The following is a 20,446-nucleotide window of genomic DNA, read 5'->3' as shown; positions in this document are numbered from 1 at the left end:
AACATAGAAATGTCATGACTTTTCCAGACCTGGAAAACACCGTAAGTCCTACTTCCAGGTTTTTCATGACCATCCAATCCCTGTCAATCAACACTTTGAAGGCTTGAACCCGCAACCTATCCATAACCATTGACCACTGAGCCATTATAATAACACATAAAGGTGTAGAAAGCACCGTTCATTGTGAATGTTTAGGAGAAAACAGTCGAAGAATGAGCGAGCAACACTGAGCAGTGCATGTGTGGATCCAGGCTTCAGCTTGAGCTGATCTTCAAGGAAGTTTCCAGTCCTCGCCCTCCATCCGAGCCTCTGAGGGTCTTCCTACGCTCCCTGTTTACTTGCAAACACTGTTAAGGATTTAACTGTAAAACACACGAGGGAGGGTTACAGCAGTCCTCCTTTTGAACCGAACGCAGAAGCGCGCGCAGATTCAGAAGTTGCAACAATTTAACGAACAATCCTTTGTGACGTAACAAACACAAACGCGAAATCTTCAAACGAACACCTCAACTGAACCTTTCACCGACGACCTCTTCTCCGTTCTTTCCTTTCTTTCATTCTTTCTCCAGAAAAAAAAACGCCATGTTGAGAGCAGCAGTGGAGTTTAGGCTTTTTTCCTAAAAAAAGTAAAACACTCGACTTACCTTGGCTATGGCTTTTTTATATCTCATTGTCGCTTGCTGAATAAGACTGTGTATTTTGATATTCCCATCCCCACAGGGAACGACCACCCGCGTCCTTCCAAAACACACTGTCACTTTCATCTTCGCCCGATATTCCCAGAGACTCAGGGAGAAGTGTGCGACTCTTCAGGAGACCTCAGCAGCGTTACGCCACGGCAGCATTGTATCCGAGCAGGTAAAGAGCGGGATAAATCCTCATGTTGTGCTCCTCAGGTGGAACTGGAGCACCTGTGTCTCGGTGAAGCTCTCTCTGAGACTCACACTGACTCACTCCTCGTGCACGCCCTCAGGGACGACTGTCGGATCCAGGTCACAGACTCGTTAAGTGCTGCTAGTATTATTTAGTTGCTTTTCTAGTAGTTACTAACATTCATTACATACTAGTCCCAACACCTCAATCATCTCTCCCAGTAGCCCCTCACTACAGAACACAAGATCCAGGGGGCGTGGTTGGGACCAGATCTAGGGGGTGGAGATGGGCGGGGTTTGGGGATCAAGGGGTGGAGACTGGCAGGTTAGGCTTATGTGCGGTGGGAGGAGTTGGATCTGGATCCGACCACGCCCATTGGATCTTGTGTTCTGCAGTGAGGACCATCTCATTATAGCCTACCATAACATGCATATTTTGAACTACTAGAAAACTCTTTAAAATGTAAAATTAAGTGAGTTTTTGCTCGAAACCAGCAACATTTTTTTCTGGAAACAAGATTTTTACTACATTACTACTTGAGCTTTTTTTTTTCTTTTTTTTTTTTTCTCCGGTCAAGGTTCCTTATTGCTAAATGAACCTGTAAAATCTAGGGCAACTTTTCATTACACAAAAGATTCTTTAGAGTAGAAAGATCGCATCAGATTTTTAAATGATCATAAATAAATAAATAAATAGGTTAAGAACCGTTTTCTGAAAGGCTCTTTAGGGTACCAGAAATGTTTATTTTGTTTTTTTGTTTTTTGTTTTTTAATGACATCACGGTTCAAAACACGTTTTTGGAACCTTGTTTTTAAGTGATTTACTCCTGTGGTGGGCGAAAAATGTAAAAAATAATAATAATTAAATTAAAATAAAAACCTCTCAGTAATACCAGTCAGAATTAAACCATCTGTCATGATCCAAATTTGTAAGAAAACGTTGAATTTCTAACTTTTGCCACTTCTCAGAAGTAAGAAGAAATTAGCCATGAATGTAGTAGTGTATCAGAAATGACATTGGACAAAGATGCAGCATTTGTTTACAAGTAACACTAGTTCAAACGTTTCTTTTGAGAAAAAAGGTTTTTACCGCAAAACTATCTAGAGACAGAGAGAGAGAGAGAGAGAGAGAGAGAGAGAGAAGGTGCATTAGGACAAATTGTTATTTGTTAGCAGCCTCAATTAAAGTAGAAGGACACTAAAACACAAAACAAATGTGTGTTTCCATGGACACAAACATCTGTCTAGTCACATAACCAAGCATCAAAACCATGTTTCTAGATATGTGTTCAGACATTTGAGGTTTTCTGTTAGATGGAGATTTCACTCTGCATTTTAATGGTATGATTATTAATTTCTTGTTATTCCAGCTTTTTATAATGCATAACGCCCCCTTGTGGTAGAAAAACATGCTTTATCTTAAAGTATCTGCTCTTCACTTTAATGAAGATTTATGTATTTCTGTAGAATCCAGCGAGTCGACATCTGTGAATCTGCGAGATGTCAGGCTTACGTAAGATGATGTATACTGTACAGAAATGTTTTGCTGATGACACACACATACTGTAGACATGTTGATTTGGGCAGGATCCTCCACATGGGTCTCATTAGGAGCGAATCCTCAGCGAGGAGGTTAGGAGCTGAGACGTTTAAAGCATTTCATGATGTTAATGAGAAAGAATTCAACATTTCTCTCTCTTTGTATACTTATAATCCCATTCAAATATATAAACAAGTCAAAAGTAATCTAAAAGAAACTAAAAAATAGTCAGAATGCATTGCATAAAATGAGTAATCTACAGTAGATTAAATTATTGACTACATTTTTCATCATGTTATTAGTAACAAGTAAGCGATCTGCCCTGTACTTCACATAAATATGGTCTTTCTGAAATATTCTGAATAATAAAATAATAATAAAATAATTACAATAATTTGGTTCAGCTTTAACATTGACTGACGATGTAGTATTTCTAAAAACATTTACGAAAAAAGGGTTGTTTTTTTATTTGTTTATTTGACAAGCAGCAGAATCATGTTTGTCACCTCATATTTGTTTTTTTTTTTATATCTTGAAAGTAAATGCAATTATCATTATACCGTTTTTATTACAATAGTTCTTTGACTCTGATACATTAAAAAAAAGAATACACACAACAACTGCAATGTGAGAAAAGAAAGCGTGGATGTTTTTCGGCCGTTCCTCAAACACTTCACCTCTTCTGCTCTATGTGATGCATTTCACTCGCTCGCTTTCTCTTGTACGATTATGTCTAAAAATGTATTATCCTTTTACGTTCGAGTAGCTATAGGCATTTTCTTTTTTCATAGACGCACTTGGCGTGGCACTGGTGATGTAAACAGCATAAAATCATTGGGGTGCTTTTGATGACCGTCCAGCTACTCGCAGGCCCTTTTTAACAAAGATGGAGGCACAGAGTCCCGATTCGATCCGATGGCCAGCCAGAGCCGAAAATAAAAGACATGTCTACCGTTCACGCTTTTAACAGCATTTTTTTTTGTTTGTTGTTTTTTTCTTTCATTAAATGAATATGTTTTTATGCGACGTAGCTGTATTCGTCCGCAGAGCTCTGGCTTCGCTCGATGTACTGCTTGTCGATAAGAACCTCGATGCACTTCTTGATCATGCTGATACTCGGGTTGAATCTGGCTTTGGATTGGTTGATTACCTGAAAGAAGAAGCACACAAACAAAATTAGGCTGCGTATATTCAGGATAGCTCATGCTCATATTGTTGTCATCATTTCTGCAGTATATATATAGTACATGTGAGAAGACACAATGCTAAAAATGCGTGCAAAGTTTTAGGCACTTGTGTAAAAATACTGTAAAGTGAGGATGTCATTAAAAATAATGCCCTGAATAGATTTGATTAATTACCTTCTATATTTCCTACTGACATGCTACACCAAAACATAGAAATAACTGTTTTATAACCATTTTTTGTTAGTGAAAATACTAGTAGTGGCCTAAGAGTTTTGCACAGTACTGTATGCATGCATGCATGTAAAATACACGTATAGAGTTTGCAGTATGTTAATGCTCTGATCATAAACTTACATTCAGACACATGTTCTGGGCTTTCAGTGTCGGATTATAAACTTGATAATAATCTCTGGTTACAAGGACATTCCTGAGAATTGATAAGAACGGTCTTGACCCAGAAACTAAGGATTTGACTTTTCCAGAAAAGCATGTGAACAGATTAGAGTTGTAGGCTGTGTAATCCATATTTCCACAGTAAGATAATAAAGCAAGGAAAACCTGCCTCGGTTGAGTTACTGGATATATTACGATCAATAAATAAATGCTGGACAGGATAAAATTGTTGTTTAATAAACTAACAAATTGAGCCATTTTCGGGCTGAAGATGCATAATCAGATCGCTTCATAATTCACACGTCCTTCCATTTACAGGAAGCAGCTGAAGAAATGAGTAAGTGTTTTATATCATTACCACAGCTCTGACTCATCTGATCCATTTATTTTGATCAAATTAATTCTGGTTTTGCATGGAGTAATATTTTAGTTATGAAAGCCTGTTTAAGCCACAGCACTGAACAGTTAGAAATGTAATTGGTGCCATGTGTCAGAGCATTATGATAACACGATGACACAGTAGAAGAACAACTTTTGCATGTAAAATTTGTAATTATAATGAAAAATTCAATAGATCACAAGACAATTGTTACGAATATACACTACAGTTCAAAAGTTTGGGGTCGGTACATTTTTATTCTTTCTTTTTATGAAAGAAATTAAAACTGTTATTCAGGGATGATGTGTTTAACTGTTAAGAAGTGATGGAAAAGATTTATATTGTTAGAAAATATTTATATTTGGAATAAATGCTGTCATTTAAAATTATTATTCATCAAAGAATCCTGAAAAAATAATTGGAGTTTCCAAAAAAAATATTTGGCAGCACAACAGTTTCAACATTGATAACTCTAATAATAAATCAGTATATTATCATGATTTCTGAAGATCATGTGACACTGAAGAATGGAGGAATGATGCTGGAAATACAGCTTTGCATCACAGAAATAAATTATATTTTAAATGATATTAAAACAGAAACCATTATTTTATATTGTAATAACATTTTGCAAGATTACTGTATTTTTCTGTATTTTTGATCAAATAAATGCAGAAGAAACTTCTTTAAAAACATTAGAAGTCTTACTCATCCCCAGTTTTAAACCGGTAGTGTATATCATAAAGAAAATAATGAATACAACAAAATAAGTCGTTTATTTAAGGATCATTAGATATCAAAAATATATATAATGTTTAAACATTATTTTAAGAAAATAACTCACATTTTCCCACAAATGATCATTATTGTAATATAATAATTATTACAATAATAATAATAAAGATAAATCATTAATTTGCAAGTAAACATCATTGTAGTATTTTAATTAAATTTCCTGAACGCAGATTTTAATCAAATCTAGCCAGAAACAATGACTTTTGGTACTCTTACTCGATTGAGATTTTTTTTCTTCTGTTATTTTCACACTTTCATATACTGCAAAGATCTTTACAGGGATCAAACAAAACGGGCGTCTCTTTCTTCATGAAAACGAAGTTGATTTCCCATGTGCACCATTCGCTCTTCGTTCGGTGTTCAGCAGAGGAACAGTGTTCAGCTTGTGTGTGACTACAGCAGTGTGAGTGCAGAGCCAAATGTGTGTGAGAGCAGTGAAAACAGTCCCCATCACAGTTTTGTTGTGTAACAGGCCGTGCTGAACGTGTTCTGACAGCAGTCTCAGTCACAGTCTCTCACTTCCCTGAGATTACTGCGTCAGGTACCACACACACACACACACACACACACACACACACACACCAGAACCTGTCCTCTCACCTCTTGTATGAGGGTGTTGTGTCTCAACACTTTCCTGGCTTTCATAATCCTCACTATAGCAGCCTGTAAATACATTTTCCTGTCTTCATCCACAGCGCTCCTGGTCTGCTCCAGCTCCTGACACACACAGATCACATCACAGCGTTTATACGACTCCACACACACCACATCTGCTCAGCATGGGCTTTGTCTGATTTTATAGATTCATTTGAATGTAATGTTTTGCCACTAATTTATTTAATAGGTTTTAAATCAAGGAATCACTGTCTTTGATAAAACCCTAAAATTAGACAAATGCATTGACCTAAGAAATATTTAGCGTTTATATTATTTTTCAATCTGTCCAACGAATAATGGCAAGTTTTTGTTTACATAATATATATATGTGTGTGTACTGTGTATATTTGTTCTGTGAATATAAACACAAATGTATATATATTTACATATATATACATATATAAATAAATACACACACATATATATAAATGTGTATTTATTTATATATGTATATATATGTATTTATTTATATATGCATTTATATATATAATGTGTGTATTTAATATATATATATATATATATATATATATAAATAAATACATATATACAAATGCATATATAAATAAATACATATATATACATATATAAATAAATACACATTTATATATATGTGTGTGTATTTATTTATATATATGTATTTATATATATATATATATATATATATATATATATATATATATATATATATATATATATATATATAAATACATATATATACAAATGTATATATATTTACATATATACTTACATATATATACACATATATACATATATATACACATATATATATATATATATATATATATATATATATATACACACACACACATATAAATAAATAAATACACACATTATATATATAAATATATATATACACACACATACATACATATAAATACATATATATATAAATACATATATATACACATGCATACATATACATACACACATTTAATATATAATCAACCTATTATACTAAAAATATATACATGCATCTGTATGTATTTACACATACATAATAATACACAGTGCACACAGACATATGTAAACAGAAAAAGTTTATTTTGGATGCAATTCATCACAATTAATCTGCTTATTTTATATTACTTTAACTTACTTATTTTGGATTATTGACACACTGTTTTCCTAATGAATGTTGTTCAGTTGCTTTGACACAATGTATTTTGTATAAAGCGCTATATAAATAAAGGTGACTTGACGTTTAAGACAAGTCTGTACAATAGGTGTCTTCATATTTCTTGTCTGCATACATATTTTGAACTTATTTTTCACATGTGCTGCTCTTGGAATAGATCTCTAACCAGATTTGGCATCTTTTGGTTATGTTAATCATGTTATAGTTATGTTAACTAGTTTTCTTGATTTGGTGAAACGAAGGTGAGACTCTGTACCTGCGGCGTGTCCTTCTGCATCGATGTTGTGATCTTGAACTTCGTTCTTTTACTGGTGAAACTCATAATTAGAGAAAACGTGGATTCGGCTTCGATCTCCTCCTGGAGGAAAGGAGACAGTGGGAGTCTAGTTTATGATAAATCAATTAACAGTTTGATTAAAAGTCAAACCCGGCTGATCTCAGACTTACTTTCTGCGAGTCGTGTCCGATCATCTTGACGTCCAGCAGGGATCTGATGGTCTTCTGGAGCTCCTTCTCGTTCATCTGCGTGCTGTCCTGCAGCTCTTTGTAGCTCACAGTCTCGCTGTTGTTGAAGGCCAGCAGAACGGCCATCTGATAAGTGGTGACCACCGCCACGTAGGGCTTGGACAGATAATTCATCTTCACCTCACCTGACAGAAACAAGCAGCAGTGTTTTAAAATAAAACCTTAGATAAAAAAAAAACATTCCCTGGCCATTATAATTAAACAGGTTGATTTGCCAACTGCCCCTTTAAGACTTTATTATGTAAATGACCTCTGTTACTATTGGCTTATCAATGTGCATATAAAATGAGCAGCAAAACCCTATCAAATAAATGTGTGCAGTCTTATGTTAATCTTTTTCCAAATGGTTGTGATTTCAAAACAGAGGTCATTTCTAAATGTATTTCATTTCATTATTTTAATAATTACTTTTTTATGTGATTATCTGGTGGGCTTTTCTTAATTAATACTGATATATGCAATTAATTACAATTATTTACTTTTTTTTAAGTCAGTATATCAATTAAAAAAGAAATTTACTCCATTAATAGCCCTATTATTATATATTTACAACTAAAACTAAACTAAATATCTGAACACAATATAAAAAAATTAAAACAACTTTGTAACTTTGCAACTTTAACTAATATTAAAACTGAAACTATAAATATAATATAAAATAAAAGATAACGCTTTACAAAAAAGTTTCAGGTTTATCAAATACTATACTAGTTTATACACTAGAAATAGTTTGCAGAACTTTAAAGATGCTTAAAAATAAGATAAAGTTCTAATTAACTGGTTTGGCCAGCACATATATATTTCATATTTCAATTAGTTATTTCATAAACTCCACGAACTTACTATTAATCTACAATGTGGACAGCTGTTATAATAAAGAATGAGTAGGTATGTTCAAACCTTTGGGATGTGAGGGTTTAAAAAAAAAAATAATAATAATTATAACAAAAAAAAAAAAAAAATAATTTTTTTTTAAAATGTATAACAACAACAACAAATAATAATAATAATAATTTAATAAAATAAAAAAATATAAATAAAGAAATAAATAAAACAGAAAATCTTTCCGAAGCCAAACTTTCGATGTGTAGTGTATGTCTCTATATGACCAACTTTACCTGTGCAGAGATAATGCAGCCAGGTCAACTTCCTTCCGCTGAAGTGCTGGTTATAAAACAACTCAAACTGCAGAAAGAAATCATCAGTTAAATCAGCGTCACCTACTTTCATAATGAAATGAGGGGGATTTCACATGTTCGGCTCTCAGCACATGAAGATTAGGTTTTGGAGCCTGTTGTCAGGGCAGCTTACCATCTGTACACTCTTCTCCAGCTCCTGCGGGATGGCAAACGTGGACGAGGGAACATGTGTGAGGGGCCACGCTCCTGCCTGAAACACATACGAACACACATCAGCTCACAGACAGCACATATTCAACACACGCAAAATATTCCACATTATGACCGTTCTTCACCCTTACATTGACCCTTTTATACATCAATAACCTCTGTTATGTCTGGCTTACAACTGTGCATCGAAATCAGTCGCAAAATCCTGTGATACACTGCATATAAATGCGGACAGTTGTATTTATTGAATTCGTGTTTTAATTTAATAAACCACTTAATTATTGAAATAATTATTATATTATTGTAATTATTTGCAGATGTGTGTGTGCGCCTTATAATAATAATAATAATAATAATAATAATAATAACCCTACATATATTTATGTATATACTTATTATTACTATATAATTATGATAGTATGTCCTGAATGTTTAAAATACGTATTCATTTAAAATGTATTATTTTTTTAATCAGCATTCTATTGCTTTATTTATCTGTGAAGTTTTTGCAACTTTGTTTCAGTAAATTTGAAAAAAAAAATAAAATAAAAAAAAAAATAATAATAATAATAATAATAATAATAATAATAATAATAACACTCAGGTCTAAATATAGCATTTATATCCACAGCACAAATGTTTTGAGACGCTATGTGGCAAAATAATTATCAATTCTTTATTAAAATTATCATTTTATGTTATTATATTTTAAAACAATATTTAATAAAAACACACATATACATACATCCATTATATATATATATATATATATATATATATATATATATATATATATATATATATATATGACGCTGGAACATAAAACCTTAAGTCCCTGGGGTATATTTTTAGCAATAGCCCAAAAAACACTGTATGATTCAAAATTATCCATTTTTCTTTTATGCCAAAAATCATAAGGATATTAATTAAAAATCATATTCCATGGAGATATTTTGTAAATTTCCTACCATGAATATCAAAATCTAATTTTTGATTAGTAATATCCATTGCTAAGAACTTAATTCGAACAACTTCAAAGATGATTTTCTCAATATTAAGATTTTTTTGCACAACAAACCTCCTAACAAACCATACATCAATGGAAAGATGATTTAGCTTTCAGATGATGTTTAAATCTCAATTTCGAGAAATTTACCCTTATGACTGGTTTTGTGCTCCAGGGACACACATATATAAGATTTCCTTCTCTCTTACCTGTAACACATATATCTGGAAGCTGATGCCCAGGTCCACCACAGTCTCCTGGGTTTTGATAAAGTTGTTGAACTTGTTGTTGAGGTCGGTGCTGACGCTCATATCAGTGTACATTCTGTGCAGTTTGCTCGTGAACTCATAGCCACACGCTTGCTGCGAGGCAAAGGACAATAATAATAAAGAACAAGAAAAACAATGAAAGCTCTGCTAGCACGAAACCCATCATCAGTCCCATCTGCGGTTTACATGATGACAAAGCTGTGGAGCACACAGCGAGCGAACACTTGATTACGGAGGATGAGTCACATCTGTCAACGTTTTAAGACACCTTTCAAGAGTGTGAGAGACTCGCTGTACCTTCAGTTTGTTGATCATGGCTTCCTCGGAGTCCATGGATAATGAAAGTCCATGTATTAACCTCTTCGCAAGCATTCTGGCGTAAAACTAAGAACAAACGACGGAGTTAGAAAACACTGACCACAAAGTACTGAAAACATCACCCATACCAGACACAAAACGAAAAGAAAAAAAAACTTAAAGGATGATGAGTAACATTTGAGGACAAACTTTGTCGTTGGCTTGGCAAAGCCTAGCCTGGAAGTATAAAAATAGTTTACAGTTTGAAGGTTTTAATGTCAGCTGGACAGAAGGAAAGTCAGATAAAGAAAGTAAATTTATTTTCCTGTTCTCCTTCTATGTAGATAAATCAAGTCATGGCCTCACCTTCTGAAACACATCTTTGTCGTCGATGTATTTGAAGACCGTGATGAAGCTGGTCAGTTTGTCCTCCACTTCATTCTCCGTCATTCCTTTCGCAGATTTCTTCAGCAGATTGTCACAGTACTTAGCCAGCTGTGCCACAGCACGAGAAACACCGGCAGAAAAACAGCAGTGTTAATGTTCATTAGCTTCAATCAGAGTTTATTCAGTCATCCTGATCTAACGCTGGCAGTAGATGAGGATAAACAGTGATTACACACCAGCTCAGGCGCTTTGCAGATGGATTTGGGCTCTCTGTAGTTCACTACTGAAGTCAAGGCCTGGAGGGGAATGAGCAAAAAAATCAGAAACCACAAACTCAAGTGTTTCTAAACACTCAGATGATCCCAGATACCCCCTACTGGACTAAATGAAGAAGGGTGAAGAACTTGGTAATATATATGCAGGTGCTAAGTATTATACTATATATTAAAAATGCATAATTGCACTTGAAACTGATTTGACTTTTATTCTGAAATATGGAAAAGATTAATATAACGAGTAAGTGTTTGCTTGGTAGTGTAATGAACTGCGTTGAAATGTAAGAGTACCTTATCAAGCGCACTCATGAAGTGTTGGTCCCCATTCAACACTGTGTTAATCAACTGGACAAATTTACTATGAACCTCCAACACTGACTCCACAAACTGCGTTGGCATCTGCAGGACAAACACCAGAGGAAAACATCTGAGCGCACTGCGATTAATGCGATATACAAACATGTACAAACAACCTACGTTTTCCTGAGAGAGGTTACTGGTGGCTCGGAGACCCTCGTCGTGGATGTGGACCTGGAGCTCGTGGATCATGTGAGGTAAGCCGCTGGACACGGCTCGCAGTAGCGTGTACATATTCGCCATATCTGAAACCAAACAGACCAATCAGGACGTCCTGCAGTTATGAGACGCATGCATACAAACACGAACCCGTGAGGCGCAAGTGAAGGTTCAGACCGTCTCTCTTCTCCTGTCTGATGATATTCTGACACTCTCCGTGCAGGAACTGCAGGTGATCGGCCACCATCCTCTGCTGACATTCATGGATGACTTTGGCGTACGAGCTGGGGTGCAGATACTTCCGACACCTCACCTCCTCGTCTTTCAACCGGCCTAAAACCTGACGGATCAGAGAGCATCAGGCTTCTTTTAGATCAGCAGATCTCAAACAGCAACATGACTGAATGATCAGAAACACGTTTATATAAATGCAAAAGATGCTGATGACGCAGCTGAATGGTTTCAGCATCTCACCTTCTCCATGTACTGGGAGCAGTTGGACTCCTGCAGGAGATTGGAGGCTTCCTGTTTGTAATACTCTCCGGTTTTTGTCAGGAACGGCCCTTCAAAGACTTCCTGATAAAACTGGGTAAAGGGAAAAAAATGGTGTGGCCTTCAAATAAGATGCATGATTGCTGACAGGACTGCAAATAAATACACAAATGTTTGCGGTCTGCTTGAAAAAGTCACTGCTGCTCACCAAGGCTGCATTAATTTGATCAAAAATACAGTATTGTGAAATATCATAACCATTTAAAGCTTTTCAATGTGAATATCTGTTAAAGTGTAATTTATTTCAGTGATGCTCCGCTGTATTTTCAGCATCATTCCTCCAGTCTTCAGTGTCACATGATCTTCAGAAATCATGAAAATATGATGATTTACTGCTCAAGAAACATTTCTGATTATTACCAATGTTGAGAACATTTATATTTTTTGCAGGAAGCCGTGATCTTTTGCAGCATATAAAATGTCTTTACTGTCATTTTTGATCAAATTCATGCATGTTTGCTGAATTTACAAATATAATTTTTATTAAAAAATTTTTAAAAAGCTGACGCAAATTTTTAAACATTAGGGTACTAAAAAACTTTTTTTAATATTTACATAAAATATTACTGAAGTTAAATGATTGCACAAACTAAAAACATTTTTTAAAAGATCAATGACACATAAAAAAACAACCAAGACAGAGACACTCACCTTTAGAGGAAACTTTTTCTTGTACTGTTCAACATGAACAAAGGAGTTGATAACCCCGTGGATTACTTTCTGATTGGGGTCCTCCCCACATCGGTCGCTGGAAACAACATCCAAACTGAATACGTCTGCAAATGCATCCTCAAACAGTATATAACGAAACATACTCAATAAAACTGAACTTGGGATGCAATCACAGAAATATGATGGAAAGTATCTGTGGTAATGAAGACTTCTGCCATAGGTTATTTTTAGTTTGTAGAAGAAAAAAAAAAACGTAAATACATTTACAGTAATACACAACAGAAACTATAAGCAAATTGGTTTCAAAGCATAAACGTGAAGCTTGTATTTTTCTAAAGCACTTGTTTGGGCTACTGTGCAAAATTAAATATTTTCCATAATTCATGACTATCCACTTAAACCAGTCCTAGATGACGATCTAAAACCTCAAAATAGATTAAACAAAAGATTTAAGGTAAGAATGCATTTTTTATTTTGCATTTTTGCAGATTTTTTTATTGAAATGCTATCTTTTTAATTAAATTTAATTGAAATCAATAAAAATGTTTTGGGTTAAAGTATTTAAAGCAGAAACCCTGTTTTAAAGCCGAACTTACTTCTTGATCTCTTTCAGAAGCATCCCGATCAGCATCGGCTGAAGCGGCTCAATCATTAACTTACGCCACATGTCAAGTGCAAGCTAAAAACAACAATAAAAACAAATCTTACAAACCTTTATACAGCTTACGAAAGAATAAACACCACAATCTGACATTTAAAATGTGCATAGCTTAATATCCAATCTGTTTACATCAACAACAACAACAAACAAGTGAATATGGCATCCGCTTGTGTCGTGAGATACCTCTCCGATCTCCATTAAGGGCTCATTCATATCCACTCCTCCGTATCCGTACTGCAGGTCTGCTTCGGTCAGCTTGTTCTTCTTAATAAACTGTGTGTTAAGGTACCTGCGGGGAATTCATGACAACACTCATTAAGGAAAATCAGCTGCTATTGTTTTAGATGAGTAAGTGTGTGTTGATGCACAATAAAGCTGCTTGTTTTCACAGCTGACCCAGAGCAGCAGGACAGTGATGGATGCAATCAAGCCCAAACTGACCAAAGCCCTTGACGAGGCCGAGGTCTGTGTGCCAGAGAAACAATACCTGGTGCACTCAGAGCAGTGCATGAGAGCGAACCGTCAGAGCCGTAATCATGAAATGCATGGTTGCTAATAAAGCAAATAAAATATTGCCCATAAGTATTGTGTAATATCCCTCAACCAACAATATTAAAGTCTAGTGAGTGCATGTTTACAATGGCATTATAGTGCACTTTTACCAAGAATGAAATGTTCTGCATGCACAGAATAACCGGATTATCAATATCTATTATTACGAACACAAGCATTTCAACACTTCCTAATGAACCAAAAGCAACATCAACTGTGATTGAAATCTCTCTTTGGTGGCATATATCAAAAGTTCACACATTTTACACAAAACTAGTTTAAGGTCTGCAAAACTACTCTATTATTTATTATTTATCTCCGATATGACAACTAGATCGCACTACTACTTAAAAAATTTGGGGTCACTTTTTTTAAAGAAATTAATACTTTTATTCAGCAGGGAAGCATTCAACTGAACTAAAGTGACAGTAAAAACATTTATCATGCTACAAAAGAAAAAAAATATATATACTTTTTTTTTATCAACTTTTTATTGTTTTTATGTTATTTTATATTAACAAAATGACATCCAACTTTTTTCAAAAGTTTTATAACTTTCACAAACCCCAAAATTATGAACGGTAGTGTGAATTAAATACTAATATACTAGAGGTTTTATGTCACTACTTAATTGAAATCGACTGACTTCAAGCTAAAACCCAAGAAAGTGTTAAACTAAGGTTAAATGTAAAATATCAATCATCTGACTCTATGACATCCACTCAATCATGAGAGAAACACTTTAAAAGCTATTCTTAAATAACCATTCAAGTATCACACACCAACAAAAAAACTCAAAAGTAAAAGTAAACCACAAGTTTCCAAATTAACAGCTTATGTGTAATTGTCTCTTCACATTAAAGGGACAGTTCAGCCAAAAACAAACGCTCTGCCATCATTTACTCAAGCTGCTGAGTTTCTTTCTTCTGAAGAATGTTAGCAAACAGTTTCGGTTCTCATAGGATTTTTTCCACACATAACTTTCTAAATGATGACAGAACTTTTCTTTTTGGATGAACTACCCCTTTAAACGAGGGGAATTATATTGCACACATCTTCGTTCATTTGCACCATGTTCCCTCAGCTACAGGAGATGAACGCACCTGTACAAGCAGTCCATGTACTCAGCACCTTTGCTGTATTCCTCCCAGTATCTGTGATACATCACCAAAACCTTCTCCTCCGACTCCAGGACTCTCTGTAAAACACACACACAGCGCAATGAAGCAACATATCCACAGTTAAACACAGGCCTGAGCCACGAGCGTCTCACCTTGAACAACTGACGCACGTGATTCTCCAGAAACACCTTCGTCTCGGTGTACAGTCTCTCCCCTAAAGGCTCTGGATACGCTACACACAGCGCGTAGATGTCCCTAAAGCTCACGTCAAGGAGATTTTAATGAGGATACATGTAACTTACACTACTGGTCAAAAGATGCCACTTAAAACTTAAAATGATTTGTTCCTGTGATGCACTTCAGTGTCACATGCTCTTCAGAAATCATTGATTACTTTAATGCATGCTTGCTGAGTGTTCATTTCTTTTAAAATCTTTCTGACTTTAAACTTCTGAGTGGTGATGTACATATAAAGTAGAAACAAATATGCATTTGCTTTGGAAATAAAAAAATATTTTTTTTAAACAATCTGATTACAAGAAACAGGAAAAAGAGGGAGGGGGAGAAAAGAGGAAGCAACAGTTTGACTGCACATGATCTGCAGCAGGACAGATGCGTCCCTGTTAGAGCTGGACTCATCTCGGTGCAGGATACGAGAAGCGGTCGTTCCACGTCGCTCTCTCCACGTAATCCAGCATCACAACCGCTCGGATCGTCGTCAGGAGCTTGTTCCACGTCTCGTCGAAGTCCACCACCCGCGGTTTTAACGACATGGTGCGTGGCTTCGGCTTTGACTGTGTGGAAAGACATGAATGCATTACATCATCAGCGCTGCTGTTGTTAACTTCAACCCAAAATACACTGTAATAACTTGATGCTGAAGTACTAAATGTACTAAGAGTAAAACTGAAATCAATTAAAAGCTAAACTAATGAGAAAAGCACATAAAAAAATTAATTACCGAAACATTAACTAAAATTAAAATGAAACAAATATACATATACATATACATACATACATACATACATATATATATATATATATATATACACACACACAAGGTCAAAGATGAAAGGGGGTTTTCCAAGCATAAAAATAAATAAATTAAATTAAAATAGCTTTAAATTGTGTTTTTTCTCGCCCATATATAAGAATGGGTTAAATTGCATTTTATTTTATTTTTTGCATCATGCATATTTAGTTTAAGAATCATTAGATGACATTAAAAAGCTCCATTGAAGGACCACAGTACAGTCCCTAAAATACTAATGATGTACAATGCTAAATAACAAACAACTGAGCTTCATCTGTCAGTGACACATTTTCAATCATTTAAAATAGAATAAAATTTAGTATGATTTTATTTTACACACTTTTTTTATAATAAGTATGAGGTTTAATTTTTACATAAATATATCTTTAACTAAAAAAAAATTATTTCACCCATATTTCAGCATTATATTTTCACAAAAGTTATTCAAAACATTTATTTACTCGTATTATATATGCTTTATATTTATATCAATTCACTTCTTTTGACACCAAAATGTGATTATTCATCTCAGACTCATAAACAAATACATTAATATTATAGAAATAACACAGAATTCACGCATTTCCGTCACTTGTGCGGGTTAAACTGCATGGATTTTATAAAGATTGCATGTAAATAGACATGAACGTAGAGTTCAAGTGAACGTTCTCCAATCCTGTCTTATTTTCTGTCATTTTTTTATGCATGGTGTATAACTCTATTTCATATAAACCTCCCAGTTCTTAATATTTCAGCACTAGTGTCTCTCAATGCTTGTGATTTCATTTGACAGGTCTGTCCTGAAGAGTTAGTCTGGCTTCTGCACTAAACCATCACAGCAGCTCACTAACAACAACACATTCAGAGACAAACTAACCTTTAAAGACAGATCAGCGAGTTTAAACGTACTCCAGAGGTGGATAATCTCAGTGTCAACATCCAATAAAGCTGTCAAACCACATCTACACAGTGATATCTCCAGAAAGAGTCAAAGCGAGAGAGTTTAGATCTCCAACAAACCCAGATCATCACAAACAGTTGATCTAGAAGAGTCCGAGGCCTAGTTACACACATCCAGGACAGAAATGCGTGGAAACAAGAGGCAGCTGGCTGATTATAAACACACCTGAGTGAAGAACAACCTTGTGTTGAGGAAAACAAACATACATTCGCGCGTTTATAGCAAATCGGTGTGTGTTCGTGACAGAAACACGGTGTTTTGAAGCAGAAGCGGGAGCTAGCGTCTGTGCTAACAGCGGCGCTGCTCGCTCACACACACACAGAGAGATAGAGACAGAGACACAAACACACACAAACAGACCTGAGGCTGAGCGGCGGGTGTCTGCGAGGCTCGGGTGTGCCGGCTCCGGGTGTGTTGTCCGCGGGTCTCTGTGTCTCCGCGGCGGGTCTGAACTCGAGCGGACAGGGCGATAGGTCTCTCTCTCTCTCCCGCTACACCTCTGCCATCGCCTCTCACGGACCGCACCACTGCGTCAGCTGGAGGGGTGCACCAAACTGGTCATGGATGGAGATCGATATTAGAACCTTGTATTTACTTGAAACTCTTAATATAGGTTTATTTGGGAATTATATAGATATGCTATGTATGATTGGGGTATGTGGTGAATTAAGTGAATGATAATAACGCATAGCAGCTTTTACCAGACTCCCCCTTTTATTAATGGTATGGCCGAAAAGTACGGCAGCTGTTGGCGGACATTAGTCGTGACAGAGGAGCTGCGGGATGAGATGGCATTATGGACTCGATTTTAAAGAAATGTAGTGATTCTGATCCCTTTTTTCTCCTGTCAAGTTTTTAACTAAAGAAATAGCATATAACGAACCGGAAATACAATTCATTCCGTCAAAAGGCTTTTTGAAGGTGGCATATATTAATATTTGTTTAATCTGTGTGGCCTTCTCACCTTAAAAACTGTGAGCTGTTTGTTTAAAATCAAGTGTGCAATATTTTGTAGAACACAAAGATACCACTAAGCAAATATAATAATAATAATTTTGTCAACCAAGGTTACACCGCTCTTAGGTTTTTATACATTGATCAAACTCTCTATTGTTTTTCTATTATATCTGATTGTTCTATTAAAGTTAGAGAGTTGCACCCTCAGAAACTTATTTGGGCGAATACACAAAATGTATCGACGCATTAAACCATCAGAAAACAAACAATTCTAGACATTTGTAACAATAATAATGGATAAATAACAATAAAAAATACCTTAACATAATTTCAGAGGTTTAACTGTCATAGTTTAATGATTGAAACCCTTTGGAATTCTTAAATATTCGCTTGAAAAAGATTTCAAATAATTTATCTATTTTGACTTTTATTTTGAAAAGTCATGTCAGTTCTGTGGATGTACATGATGAAAGGTGAGGCTTATTCTGCATGAACTTGACACCTGTGTCTCAGTGTTGTGGAGAAACTAATGTTTATTTCTCTCTTTCATCTGCTCGAGCTACAGCTGATGCACCTTTCACTGTGTGTTGACATGCAACTAAAGGAGCTGTGTTCAGCCTCCAGCTTTGATTTTATCATATAGAGATGAAGACATGCATAATATAATATTTTCAAATAGATATAGATTGTTTAGAGTCTGATTTAGGACAGGCGAGGACACTTGATCTGGGTAAGAATGCTTACATTATATGTTATGCAAATTACATTAATGCATTGCAATATGATACACATGGTGGTTTAACATTTGATTCATTTTCAATTAATTTTAAAGTCTATTCATCTGCTGAAAACAAAAGAAGATATTTTGAAGAATGTGGGTAACCAAACAGTTGCTGGTCCACTCTGATTTCAATGTTTTTCTCCCATACTATGGAAGTCATTGGGGACCAGGAACTGTTTACTTACCAACATTTTATTTTTGCATGGTAACAAGGTATATTGACATTTCTATAAATACAGAGTCATAGTCATTTGATTGCTATAATTACTCATAACAGGGTTGACATTTTAATTTTTTGACGATAAATAGGCAAACAAACTCGTTTTAAAAGTGTTTATTAGAAACATAATTTGATGTTGATAACTCAGAGAATGTGCCCTTTTCAACAATCTTTTAAAAAATCCTGGTAAAAGGGTTGACTTTTTAATAATGATGAAGAATATAAGTCTTTGGAAAGTTCACTTCCTGAAAAGGATGAGGTAGTTTTGCAGATTTTTTGAATAATATTAAGAGTATTGTAATAGGGTTGACGCTTAACCAATTTCAGTGACTTTTCAGTAACAATTTGCACTCATAGTCACAATATGAAAACTTAATAAATACATTTAATGTGGAAAACTGCTTTCATAGACAATAACACACAAAGCATGTCTAATTATTGCTTCTTGCAATATAACTACACTGGTATGTTTTTGCAGTATTTCGAGTGAAATCTGAAGGAAACAGCCTTGCTATAATAGATGATGTGAAGGCTGTTACAGTCTCTTCAGCTCCTTCCAGTTCAATATCATCTATGGCTTTTAAAGATGAAAAACGAATGTGGATGTAAACTAGGGTTTGTCACCTTTAGCAAACTCCATTAGAGAAAACATGACACCGATATAACGTCGGATGTTTTGATTCGGCTCCTGGAGGTCCAGTGTCTTCAGTTCCAAACCTGATCAAACTCACCTTCCTGTAATCCTGAAGTGTTTGCACTGGAGGAGAAATTAAATAACCCAGATATAGTACGAAAACTTGTCATGTTCCTGTATAATTGTTTCAAACAGGCCCACATTCAATCTATGTGCTTGTCGTCCTACACAGTCCATGCACTTTACATTTTCAACAGTTAAACTCACAGATGCATTTAATAAAGTTTACGGTTTTTAATCCATTCCACAGATTTTAACCTAAAAAGACAGTGTTGTAAATGTAAAGTCTGCAGATTCTGGATCTGTTTAGAAGCCGTGCAAATACACCCCCACAGACTCATTTCTCTTATGTTTTGTTACTGCAGCCGCCAAACTTTTTATAATATATATGTTTTTCCTTCTATACATGACATCTCCTAATAGATGTAAATTAAATTACATGTTTCCTTAGTCTGAAAAAGCTGACATTTTCCCTATTTTGTCTGGCTATTTCCATAACGGTGTAGTTACAGCATCTTCCAGCAGGGGTTAAACACTGGAACCAAGCAGCCAATCCTTAACCCCTCGCTGACACCTGTTGGTGTGGATTCATCATCACAAAGGAGTTCTGGGTAAAAAGAAAAAAAATCCTGCCACGCC

General features: G+C 35.1%; 2 protein-coding genes across 4 annotated transcripts in view; both read right to left on the bottom strand.

Moving 5' to 3' along the window:
* LOC113042226 (partitioning defective 3 homolog) overlaps nucleotides 1–1,544 on the bottom strand; it is a 407,940-nt gene extending 406,396 nt beyond the window's left edge. Inside the window, exon 1 of one of the 3 annotated variants that reach the window (XM_026200884.1) lies at nucleotides 645–1,544. In XM_026200884.1, the coding sequence (XP_026056669.1) occupies nucleotides 645–764 (120 nt within the window). In that variant the 5' untranslated portion in view covers nucleotides 765–1,544. The remainder of the gene's footprint in view (nucleotides 1–644) is intronic. The other 2 variants (XM_026200885.1, XM_026200886.1) reach the window with 2 other exon arrangements.
* Nucleotides 1,545–2,869: 1,325 nt separating this feature from the next.
* Nucleotides 2,870–17,678, bottom strand: LOC113042225 (cullin-2). The gene is made up of 21 exons (XM_026200882.1): nucleotides 17,516–17,678; nucleotides 15,816–15,955; nucleotides 15,314–15,416; nucleotides 15,144–15,238; nucleotides 13,672–13,777; nucleotides 13,424–13,506; nucleotides 12,807–12,903; nucleotides 12,078–12,188; nucleotides 11,781–11,943; nucleotides 11,565–11,689; nucleotides 11,379–11,486; nucleotides 11,049–11,108; nucleotides 10,792–10,920; nucleotides 10,426–10,512; nucleotides 10,069–10,221; nucleotides 8,816–8,893; nucleotides 8,623–8,689; nucleotides 7,427–7,629; nucleotides 7,236–7,337; nucleotides 5,767–5,883; nucleotides 2,870–3,562 (listed from the first exon to the last, which is right to left on the bottom strand). Exons 2-21 carry the CDS (start codon nucleotides 15,932–15,934, stop codon nucleotides 3,431–3,433), a joined length of 2,238 nt encoding a protein of 745 aa, XP_026056667.1. The 5' UTR covers nucleotides 15,935–15,955; nucleotides 17,516–17,678; the 3' UTR covers nucleotides 2,870–3,430.
* Between the last annotated feature and the right edge of the window lie 2,768 nt (nucleotides 17,679–20,446).

Source organism: Carassius auratus, chromosome 24, assembly GCF_003368295.1.
Source record: "Carassius auratus strain Wakin chromosome 24, ASM336829v1, whole genome shotgun sequence".
Taxonomy (NCBI): Eukaryota; Metazoa; Chordata; class Actinopteri; order Cypriniformes; family Cyprinidae; genus Carassius; species Carassius auratus.
Note: the sequence above shows the minus strand (reverse complement) of the source record. Positions and strands in the feature narration are given on the sequence as shown.